Genomic DNA, 12,589 nt, shown 5'->3' with positions numbered 1-12,589 from the left:
TGACCATTTCATGCTGTCCCATCTGGCTGTGCCACATTATTCAAAAGGCCAGTACAAAATTGTTGCCAGCTTGTGTCTTATTATGAAAGGCATAGATGAGTTAAAATATGTGGGTGCTAGTTGATTGGATTTGTTTGAGGAAAATGATCTTAAGCAGTGTAGCTGTGTTGGTAGTTTCCGGGAATGTTGTTAACATGTCTGAGGTTGTTTGCTGAGTAAATATTGTGTAGTGAGTGTAGAGTTATCAGTTTTAAGTGATGGTGATGAACAATGGTACATGTGTTGAGAAGTGTAGCTGGGCCACAAGTGGAAGGTTCACGGGAATGGGTGGAAGGTGTGTCTAGTCCCCCGAGCCAGCTTCATTTACTGATGGTAAAGGTTTCGGTAGAAGAGCTGCTAAGTTGGTAAGTAATCTAAATGATTCCCATACTTATTCATTCTTTTTGTTTCTGATTTGAATGGCTTATTGTGTGCAGTCCCATGCTAGGATCTCTGGTGTACTTAAAATATTCTCGGTAGGTGGTGCATAGGTCAAGAACTCCATTATATTCTCTGGTTATTGGAAACACTGGATCCTTTCTGTTGTTCATTGTGTGGGTTGGATCGTTTATGTTTCATCAAACACGTCTAGCCCCTTTTCTTGGTCCTGTCATCATTGCCATTTGCCCCAACCCAAGTGTTTTTTTGAGTTCCCTAGCTGTTCTGAAAATATCTCTAGGTCAGTTTGTCTTTGGGAATAAAAGAACACAGGACTGAAACAAGACACCTTTCTGTTTATTGATTTAGTTCACTTGCACTCCTTGGTGGGCAGGCCATGTGGATTCGCAGGTATGCCACAGGGAGGATCCAGTGAGGGGAACCACATCAGCATTTATCCCGGCAGAATCCCTAGCCGACTTCCAAGCAGAGACCAAGCGATGGTTCAAGGAGACACAGGAGATCAGAATTCTACAGGAGGGAGAGACACCAGAATGGTTTCATGGATTCGTCACAAGGAGGTGAGAATGAAATTGCCTTCCTTTCAAAACTGTTGCGTTGATGCAGCCCTATTTCCTTAAAAAATTTTTTTTTTCGATTTTACAGATTTCAACCATCATTTTAAAGTAACTCTGGAAGACCGAAGGTCTTACTTTTTGTTTGGAGGCCACATAGTGAAAGCAGAATGAATGAGTCTCATTTTGAGTAGAAGCTACTAGGGTACTTTAGACCCTGGTGGTCTGTCTACAGGTCTGCAAGGTGTGGCTAGGCCATGGCCTCCTCCGCTCTGGCAGAGTAGCGACCACTTTATTTAGAGATCCATGCCTGCCTGGCGGGATCTCTAGATGAGAAGAAGGCTCTCTTTCCCGTCCTTAAGGTTTTTCAAGGGGTAGCCTTGTTTAAAGCATCTGTTCAGTAAACATTTTGGATTAAAGAAAACGTCCGCAGTGACAAACTATTTTCTATAAAGAAAAAAAGAAAAAACTCTGACATTCAGGGAGGTTTTGTCCGTATATTTGGAGCTCATTCTACATTTCCCCTGCCTTACATGACAGACAAGGTTGGGGGAAATTAGTAACTATTGCCCCAATCTCAGTACAGTGGGACGATCGTCACTGTGACCTGGTCCTTGGTGGGTAGGCCACTATGTCAGAGTTTAATGTAAGCTGAGGCAGGTGAGACTCTGCCAGTGTAAGCCTGGCACTTCCCCTGAATTTGATTAGAGCGGGAAAACTGTAGGCTTGGTGGGCAGGAGCTCCACCACTGCACGGCGGTGTTCCCACTGCCCGGACTTTAAATAGGGCCATATATAATCTCAAGAAATATTTTGTAATAACTTGATAAACAGCTCATTGACCTTTTTTTAATTTAAAAGCGAAGCTATTTATATAGTCCACAAAAGCTGACGAATAAGGGACATTAATGTTATGACACAAAAACCAAATACTACTTATGGTGTGTATTGAAACCACAACCCATGCCCACTAGTGCACCTCTCATGACGACAGCTTGAGTGTGAAAGTTGCTGCGGTAGGGCTCACTTCTGTAAGAATCCGCCTACTGAAGGTGATTGGCCTATCTGCAGGGAAGTTCAATGCATCTGCCAAAATGCAATTTGGGCATGCCCTATGGCCATTATCAGGTACTTGGAGTTCAGGTACTGGCCTCTGGCCAGGCTGTCACTTTGATTCTCAGTGCTCTCTCCCTTTGATTACAGGATTTGGCTTCAGACCAATCCGGTCACTCAATAGCCTTACTCCTACAAGTCATTTGGCATGGAGTTCAGCTTTGTCCATCATGCCCTATCATATGTGAGGTCATAACCAGTACATTAGAGTAGTTATTGTTGCATAGTTCAAAATAACTAATACATTGTACCGTTTTTAGGTTTTATTCAATAATCATAACTAAACTTTTTAACTGTTTGAAATATCTTCAGCTGTTCCCTCACTAGGCCCCTTTCTTTGCTTTTCTGTTTTTTCTATTTTACAAAAACTCTTGATTGATTTTCTTGAAACAAATATAGATCAAGAAATGTTTAGGTCCTCTAAATTTGGATGAAATCCTTCAAGCTGCATTTTTAACTACACAGCAGAACGTTTCCTCTTGCAATTAAAATGAGGGGAATTCATTTTTTCAACTCCACCTCTAGTATTCCTACGTCTGTTCATGGATCTTCACAAACTCCTCATGGCTTGGTTGATGTGTTTTAGTCAAACATCTGAAAGGTTTTGTACACTTAAGTCAATTTGCACAAAGATTATTAAGGAATCAAATATTGTATGCCCTTTGATGTACTAACCGAACAGTAACTACAGAGTCAATAATGCAGACACAGTAGTATGTACTTATAAATAAACACATTTTTATAATGTACAAAGTGTGCCTTGTGGTATGGTGTATGTATGCATGTAAGTGGTTTTCCAATAGCACGAACCTAGCCAAAAGGCAGTGGAGCACTCTACTTGGTCAAAGACAAACATAAAGTCAACAAGTAATAAGAGAGGAAGCTGGGTTGTGGAAAGTTAATGCATTGTGATGTAGTGTGCTTTAAAGAGGTGAATCTTCAACTCTTTCCTAATCTGGAGCAGCGTGGCGGTCCTGATTGACACAGGGATGTTGTTCTGTATACTGGGTGTAGAGATGAAAAAGGCCTGCTGTCTTATATTAGTTTTTTACACTTCTTAGTCTTCTGTCTGATCCGGTCATGGATGAGGGTGTGCTGAGAACCACCAGATATGATGAGGTTATCTGTAAGATAAGTGGGGATGCTGTTTGTGATTAGTTTGTAAATGATTCCGCTTATTTAAAATGAAGAGGCCGGTTTTGAAGACGGTGATGACTGGCAAATGTATCCAATAGAGTTCCATCAGGATGGGGTAATGTGATCATATTTCCGCAGGCCCTGGATGAAACGTGCTGCGGTATGAACGATGCCCCTAATGCATTGCTAGTATAATTAGCATGTATAATTTCTTTCAGGTGTTCACTTTCTTAAACTATATATGTTGGTTATTTAGATATTGCAAGCATTTCTCCTTACCTGTTTGTCTCCTTGGTTGAGACCAGCCCCTGTGGCAGCGCATATCTTCTGCGAGCTCCGGCCTGCGCCTCGGCTACCTCTGGTCTCAGGATGCCCACAGGGTCCTTGGCGGCCATATTGTTTTCACTGCCGCTTGCTTACTCATCCCACAAGCAGGGGAAGAATGGGTCAACCTCTCCTGGAATCTGGTTTGTCAGTAACATCTCATTCAGGAGAAATATTAGAACTGCAGCATTGTTAAAGACAGAAATATTCAACAAGCTGTATTTTGCTTCATGTTACTATTATTGTTACTATACTTAAAACATATACTTATGCTGCTGATTATTTGACTGTTTGCTGTTCTTTTTCATTTACAATGCCTTGTGTCACATCTACCAGAAACTTTAGATTTCAGCAATACACTCAACTCGCTAGCAGCCTATCAAAAGTCATGCTGATTCATTAACTAGATCTAAAATTATTTGCAAATCAATTCTGTTTTGACCTCCCTAGTTAGCTCGTCATCCCTTGGACGGGTTTGCATGAACCACAATATACGAAGACTAAGGTGATCAGGACAACGGCCTCTTACATTGTGTGCAGATCTGGGATAAGGCACTAAAGGCATTACTATATAAAGGGTTTTGTAACCCACCCCACTTTAAATGTTTCCCCTTTGAGTGATCTGCAAAAAACGTAGCGTTTCGATAGAAAAACCAACATTCTAAAGGCCTGTCAAATTTAATGCCAGTTTTTGAAGCCCGAAGGCCATTTCCAGCTGGTGTTAGCCATCTGTGAATGGTTGTGTACAGGACCTGGCCACTGGCCAGGCCCTGCAGTAAATCTCTGCTGTGCATCACCAAAGACTCACGCCCACAGATGGTTGGGTGCTTGGATATTTTGGAAGACGTATCTATGATTAAAAAACACAAATTCCATGAAAAAGCTAAAGGTTATTGTGGAATTAAAGTTCAAATTATTATATTTAAAACCAAACTCAGAAATTTGCCTAAAACACAGTTAAAGTACAATAATGGTTTTGAAATAAAACCGAAAAACACTGAAATTCACAACTTATGGTAAAGTAACAAACAGCCTTTGCAAACATAACTCACACACCAAATACACTGCTTGTGACCTAACAATTGTACCAATATATAACAACATCTAAAAGGAAAATGTCATTAAATAATAACCCATCCTTGAACCAATAAATAATACTACATTCATAGTCATTCCTTTCTAAGTGGTAAATGTAATGTGATATGTAATATAATATGCAAACTTATTTTGAATGTTCATAATTGCATCTGTCAGATTAAGGGTAGGTCATGAACATTAAAGTGGGTGTGGAAGTTATGGTTATCTCATTCTGCTTTTCGATATCCACTTTCACAAAAAGGCAGCAGCCAGCAAAAGGATGAGTCGGAGTCATGATATCCAATGTCTCGTTTTTCTCTCTAATTCCATTACTCTTTCATCATTTCTACTAGTCACCAACATATTCTTATAGTGTGTGGTTAGTGGTGGGAGAGGTGAGGGAGGTGAGGGACAGAAGAAAGTATCCATGTATTCACAGTACAGGATTGGTGCATTCTGACCTTGACGTGAGATCAATTACCATCACCCACAACACCTGCAATATTCTGAGCAGAACCCCAAGAGTACCTATATTTCAGTGCTATGTGTCAAATCCACTACATAAACCAGCCCCATTTGTAAACTAACCACAACTTCAAAGTACCCTTGATTGGAATATGTGTAACTTGGCCTTTTCTTTAACAGAAACATTAATAGAAACAAGACACCCATTCTTAAATAACTGTGGGGGTTAGTCAATGAATAGGGTTTTTCAAACAGAATACATCTGGCACTTTCTATCATATGAGCCAGTGAACAATAAACAAGGATCCCAGACTTTCCTAACCTATGTGCCAAATGAGCAAATGATGTTCCAAGTGAGTCTCTTCCATAGTGGTTTGTGGAAGGATAAGGAAGTCTCTTTAAGGAATGCTATTGCCCCATCAGAAGAGATCACAGCTTTGATAAATTTGTTGTTATTATGGGAACAAAACCTAAAGTCTATAAATATAGAAAGAAAGCAGTCTCCTTTCTTTAAATCAATTGGCATTAAATACTAGAGGAGAAGCTGTAGGAATACTCTCTTTAATGGAGTAGAGCTTATGCTGGAACCCATTGTATAGGGCCCATCTATGCTATGAAGTGAGAACAAAGATGAGTAGAGAGCCATTGCTGGTATTAGTATTATTGTGGGATGGAGGTTTATACAGCCTGTAGACACTCTTAATGAAAGGGGAAAGCTTAGCAAACATTCCAGCCCATCAGTAATGCTAGGGGTCCCACAAGATTGCTCTTCTCAAGATCCTTTTTTGAAGTAGCATACAAATTGCCTTTGTGAAAAAGTGGATTATTAGTTGAAATGTATGGTAGTCTTCTTCAAGTAATAATGACACTATTCCTTACTCAGCTCTGTTAGGTCTCAGTAATGTAAACATGAGCTGAACGCTTGGTAGCTGAGAACAGAGTAGACACACATAACCTAGGAGAAATGTGCAAAGCATTTATCAGTACCAAAACTGTTAAAAATAGAAATTACAACACAATAAAGATGCCGCCTTAATTTACAAAAATAGAGATAAAGTTATTGAGCAAGTAGACACCAGAATTACAAACATAGGATGTAGGGACTAGGAAATCATTCTAGCTCCAAAAAGCACAAAGCGCCAACCGTAGCAGTCTAGTCGTGATACATCGGATCAAAGTTAAATGTTAAGGCTCACCGTGATGGACTGCAGGTCGGCTGCAGGCACCAGGTTCATCCCAGTGGGAAGTTTACCTTCAGACTTATATTTATTTCTGGAGAAAAGTCCTTGTTGACAAGGTCATCGGTGGTTCGGGCGGCAGACTTGTTCCAAAGAGTGGCTTGTCCACATCAGCCAACTGTAGTGCAGGACCATAGTGGTAGCCTCAGCTCTAGCAGGAAGTTCATGACTCTCAACGTCAAAGGTGGTGAAACTCCAAACAGGCGAAGTGCGAAGTTGCAGCCCAGAAAGTTATTATCATTGTTGTCAGGGTGATGCTCAGTATTGGTCCCGGTGAAGTCCTCTACATTTGGTCTAAGAAACGTTTTGGAAATCAAGGTTCTTCCAGTGGGGCCACCCAGCAAGTTGAGTCCGAGTGGCAGTTTGACGTGGTAGCCTCTTGTTCTTTTTTTAAAAAGATCAGAAAAAAGTTTCTAAGTATCCAGCCTTGCAGTTTTGAAGGGAAATGAGTACACCCTTAACACCAGCCATGGGGCCAGGACCTTTTTAGGCACCACTTGTAGGTTAGATCTCATTCTTCCAGAAGCCACCAGCAGGCTCCAGTAGAAATCTAGTTAAACTGGTCAACTGAGCAGAGATTTGAGTTTCTAGCAGGAGCTTAACAGAAGGTTAATCACCTAGCCCTTGCAGTCCATTCTTATGTAATGGGTACAAACTGGAGCAGGTCCAGCCCTTGAAGTTTCTCTCCACATGCTCAACAGTCACATCAGGTGATGTCCTTAGTCTGTTTTCAAAAGGTCCAGAGGTATTCTGAGCAGGGTATTGGGATGCCAGTTCTATGCCAGTGCTAGCCTGTGGGTGGTAGAAAACTCCTGGTCACACCCTAAGCAACGGAGAAAAAGTTCCCAGGGGTTCCCCTGCCCACTTTTGTAGCACTTTGTGTGTGTTTTGCTGTACATTCTGCCACAGCGCCCCTCTCTACCTAAAACCAATATAGCAGAACATGTTGTGCCTTGCTCAGAGCCCCTGGGCCCACCCAGAGGTAAAGCTACTGATAAGAGACAAACCTTCCTAGTAGTCACTGTAAAGCAGTTGCATAGGCAGGCCCTCTCATGCTGGGATTGGGGCCCAGTTGGCTATCAGGGCAATTAAGGTGGAGACCTAAGCATGGGTTACATCTGCTTGTGAGAGTATAGGCACCATTTCAAGTTTAATTAAGTTCCGGGACTCAGGCCAGATGGGGCTCCAGTCAGGGTTAAAATATCTCCCCACACACAAGCCTTATGTCCACTGTCTGGAAGCAATACACATCTCACCACAGGAGAGCCATTAACAGTCAGATGACACTGAACACTGAGGGAAAGGCAAATTTGACTCAGACAGTAAAATACCAATTTTCTAAAATTAGTATTTCCAATATAGTGATTTAGATTCCAGATTGACTGTTAGATTGGATTTTGGATTACTAACAGTTTGAGTCCTTGAATCATGGTTCTAAGTATTCCCAAACTGAAGTTATGTATTATAATGCGCTATAATGTAACCAACCGCTTTTCAATGGGAGAACCAGGCTTGTAACAGTGAAAAACAACACAGGAGATTTTTCACTACCAGGACATGTAAGACGTAAGTACATATGCCCTACTTTTTAAATACCATGCACTCTGCCTTCTGGGAATTAGGAACTATTTTAGGGGTGACATAAGTATTATAAAGAAATGTATAGGCCAGGCAAAAGGTTTATTCTTCTAGGTCAAGTTAGTAGTTATAAAAATACACTCTCAGGCTGCAAGGGCTGCAAGGGCAGACCTGAAGACATGCTTTGCATTGCCACTTTAGTGGCGGCACGACAGGTACTGCAGTCCACTAGTGACATTTTACTTACCTGCCCTGGGTTCTATATACTAGGGACCTATATGAATTTTAACCAGTTCAACAAGTTTTTAAGGGTCAGAGCACATGCACTGGGGCCTAGTGAGCAGGCTCCTAGTATAGAAAGTACAAAGACCAACAGTATCAGTTAAAGCAAACAGGGCAATCCAGCAAAAAGAGACATTTTCTACACCCTTCTATTCTCATTTTTGCGTTGTGGTCTCCTTCTGTCAATCCCAGCTTCATAGTATGGGCCTTTATAGCATTTTGATGCTCTTTACTGGACTTTGTCAGACCTTGCAGTAAAGAACTGGAATTACTGGCCAGTATCTCTGTAGCAAAGTCCAGTCATTACAGGTTTTTCCTCAAAATGGAAAACAATTAATCTGACCGGGTGCTTAACCTGGCAATTTTTTTCACCAATGCTACTACTTGCAGCTTGCAGACCCTGCCCTGCAGCTAGCTTTTTGACTTGGGTAATCTGAAAAATGACAAAACTTTCTGAAAGAAACATACTTCTTTGGAAGGATGAACGAGTCTGATCCATTGCTTTCAGTGTAGATAATTGTAATTAATTATAAGAGATTTATAGAGAATTAATTGGAAATAGATCATAATAAAAATGAAACCTGAAGTTAGATTGACTGTTTTAGTAACAACATAATGAATGGTTTGTGGTTCTTTAACCCGCGGGTGAGGTACCATTTTTATCAGGAGACTTGGGGGAATGCTGGGTGGAAGGAAATTTGTGGCTCCTCAGATTCCAGAACCTTATGTCACTGAAATGAGAGTAAAATGTGTTTTTTTGGCTAAATTTTGAGATTTGCATAGAATTCTGGGTAACGGAACCTGGTGAGAGCCTCACAAGTCACCCCATCTTAGATTCCCCTAGGTGTCTAGTTTTCAAAAATGCGCAGGTTTGGTAGGTTTCCCTAGGTGCCGGCTGAACTAGAGGCCAAAATCCACAGATAGGCACTTTGCAAAAACAGGTCTGTTTTCAATGGGAAAATGTGATGTGTCCACATTGGGTTTTGGGGCATTTCCTGTTGCAGGCGCTAGGCCTACCCACACAAGTGAGGTACCATTTTTACGGGAGACTTGGGGGAACGCTGAGTGGAAGGAAATTTGTGGCTCCTCTCAGATTCCAGAACTTTCTGTCACCGAAATGTAAGGTAAAAGTGTACTTTTGGCCAAATTTTGAGGTTTGCAAAGGATTTAGGGTAAAAAAAAACTGGTGAGACCCCCACAAGTCACTCCATCCTGGATCCCCCTACATGTCTAGTTTTAAAAAATGTGCAGGTTTGGTAGGTTCCCTTAGGTGCCGGCTGAGCTAGAGTCCAAAATATATAGCTAGGCACTTTGCAAAAAACACGTGAGATTTCAATGTAAAAATGTGATGTGTCCATGTTGCGTTTCCTGTCGCGAGCATTAGGCCTACCCACGCAAGTGAGGTACCATTTTTATCGGGAGACTTGGGGGGAACACAGAATTGCAAAACAAGTGTTATTGTCCCTTGTCTTTCTCTACATTTTCTAATTCCAAATGTAAGACAGTGTGTAAAAAAGACGTCTATTTGAGAAATGCCCCGTAATTCACATGCTAGTACAGGCACCCCAGAATTCAGAGATGTGCAAATAACCACTGCTTCTCAACACCTTATCTTGTGCCCATTTTGGAAATAAAAAGGTTTCCTTGATACCTATTTTGCAGTCTTTATATTTCACCAAATGAATTGCTGTATACCAGGTATAGAATGAAAACCCATGTGAAGGTGCAGCTCATTTATTGGCTCTGGGTACCTAGGGTTCTTGATGAACCTACAAGCCCTTTATATCCCCGCAAACAGAAGAGTCCAGCAGATGTAACGGTATATTGTTTAAAGCAGACGTCGCAGAAAAAAGTTACAGACTAACACGTTGAGAAAAATGGCTGTTTTTTAACCTCAATTTCAATATTTTTTTAATTCAGCTGTTATTTTCTGCAGGAAAACCTTGAAGGATATACACAAAGGACCCCTTGCTCAATTCAGAATGTTGTCTACTTTTCAGAAATGTTTATCTTTCTGGGGTCCAGCATTGGTTTCACATCGATTTCTGTCACTAAGTGGAAGGAGGCTGAAAGCACAAAAAAAAGTAAAAATGGAGTATGTCCCAGTAAAATGCCAAAATTGTGTTTGTGTGATTCAAGTCTGCCTGTTCCAGAAAGCTGGGAAGATTGTTATTTTAGCACTGCAAACCCTTTGTTGATGCCATTTTCAGGGGAAAAAACATCAGCTTTCTTCTGCAGCCCCTTTTACCCATTTTTAAAAAAAAAAAAGATTTGTTTTTGCTGTATTTTGGCTATTTTCATGGTCTCCTTCAGGGGAACCCACAAACTCTGAGTACCTCTAGAATCCCTAGAATGTTGGAAAAAATGACACAAATTTGGGGAGGGTAGCTTATGTGGACAAAAAGTTATGAGGGCCTAAGGGCCAACTGCCCCAAATAGCCCCCCAAAAAAGGCCTGGCACCGGAGGGGGAAAAGGCCTGGCAGCGAAAGGGTTAATAAAGTTAATCATAACCGTGAAGCAGCTGTTTATCTTACTCCTGATTCACACTTGGCGACATACTGTATTGTATAAAAATTACTTGAAAAGGCAATACCTGTTCATTCTGAAATTTAAAAAAATAAAATAAAAATTTGTATTAACTGGTACCAGTATCAGCAGTAGCTAGTTCAAGCTAATATTTGCAGTTATGAGCTAAAATTGAATGATAACACTAGGTATTGGCGCCCCGCGACACATGAACCTATGTTTAAACATGGGCCTTGAGCAAGCTAAAGGCAATAATCATAGTATAATTCTAGAAGTTAGTGCTGGCTCCAATGTAAGCAATGCTAGCATCAGTTGAGTCTGCCAGCTCTGTCACCACTCCACCTCACGTCCTTTGTGGTGTTTTGGGAATGTGACAGATCTCCCATGCACTGCTATTTACAGACTGATGCTGAAGAAATTTGATTGACGCCTGCTCTTACTAGTAACATTATTATGGCTGGAGTAATCCGGTCAGGAGCACGCATACAATCAGTGCTTTAAATGGGCAGGTCCTGTCCGGTACTGAGCATGTCTCAGGAGCAAACAGGCACTCTAAAAAGTGAGTACCTGCACTTCTATATTTCCATTTAAAGCACTGCATAAAACGATTTCAGAATCGGAGCACCAAAGGTTTAAATTAAGTATACACATGACTACGAGCTGTTATAAACTATTACAAAGAGTTACATTTGATGAAATGTGCATAGGTGACAAATCCCACAGCATCCTTAACCTTCATATCCACTCTGCTCATCACACAGGGAAGCAGACGGGTTGCTCCACAATAAGCCATTGGGATGTTTTCTGATCCGCTTCTGTGAAAGTAAAGTGGGATTCGTCCTTTCCTACCGGTGAGTAGAACCATGTGAAACATACAACTTCCACACCTGGGAAGTGTCTGTGGCATTGCCCCGGTTTCCGCCCCGTGACCAGCTCAGGATTCCTGTGTTGTTTTTTATGTTTCACTTTGCTTACTTTATACTTTTCATTGTCTCTTTGAACATAAATCACTCTCTATCTAGAGCAGGGGTCTCCAACCTTCTGTTTAACGAGAGCTACTTATGTTCAGTGAAAATCATTGTGAGCTACTATTATTACTAGTGTTGTAATAGTGACCACATCACACAAGATTACATTAGTGGCTCCCATATGCAAGATTACTAGCAGTGATCGCCTCACTGTATGAGGCTGGGTTTCCAGCAGTTATGTAAAAAAAAAGGCTTCATCAGTTTTGGAACGCTTATGTGCAAGTAACACATGCCTGCCACAGTTGTAGTGCCCCTGGCACAAAAGTAGTAAATTAGTAATATGTCTCCCCACATGACCCAACTGATTCAACCAAGCAAAAGGTGCTGATTTAAAAGGCTGGGATGCACACAGGAGAGCTCCTTACTGGTAGCTGGAGAGCTATCAGTAGGTCACGAGCTAGTGGTTGGAGAAGCCTGATCTAGAGTGAATGTGTATTCTGGGTGCTAAAGTTGGAGGAGAAAGTGTCTCAACAGTAGGTACACTATATGGGATAATTCTAAACCAACAATACTGAGTTATGACTCTCCTGCGCTTTGGCTGTTTTTCCAGCGGTATTCGTACAGAAAGATGGTGTCATGTGCATCAGTCACCACCACTTTTAACATTCATTGAGCCTCTGCATGTCAGTAAGGGGACTTAGCGATTTACTTCAGGCACAAACATGAGCATTATGTTCTGGGCAACAGGTGTCACCTGAGAATTGCATTTTTGGTCGATAAAACTGCGAGCATCCGGAGAATGGTTCCATTTTGGATGAAAGTTAATGGGGTGTCCCGGGGGTAAAACATTGGTCAGTTAGCATTTTTGGAGCACGGTTTCTCCTGGCAC

At 41.3% G+C, this 12,589-nt stretch overlaps 1 protein-coding gene across 1 annotated transcript in view; it reads left to right on the top strand.

Moving 5' to 3' along the window:
- The window catches only part of SH2D2A (SH2 domain containing 2A), a 90,948-nt gene that overhangs the window by 58,357 nt on the left and 20,002 nt on the right, over positions 1-12,589 (top strand). Inside the window, exons 3-4 of the mRNA XM_069217850.1 lie at positions 787-998; positions 11,494-11,583. Coding sequence (XP_069073951.1) covers positions 787-998; positions 11,494-11,583 — 302 coding nt within the window. The remainder of the gene's footprint in view (positions 1-786; positions 999-11,493; positions 11,584-12,589) is intronic.

This window comes from Pleurodeles waltl, chromosome 12 (genome assembly GCF_031143425.1).
Source record: "Pleurodeles waltl isolate 20211129_DDA chromosome 12, aPleWal1.hap1.20221129, whole genome shotgun sequence".
Classification (NCBI taxonomy): Eukaryota; Metazoa; Chordata; class Amphibia; order Caudata; family Salamandridae; genus Pleurodeles; species Pleurodeles waltl.
Note: the sequence above shows the minus strand (reverse complement) of the source record. Positions and strands in the feature narration are given on the sequence as shown.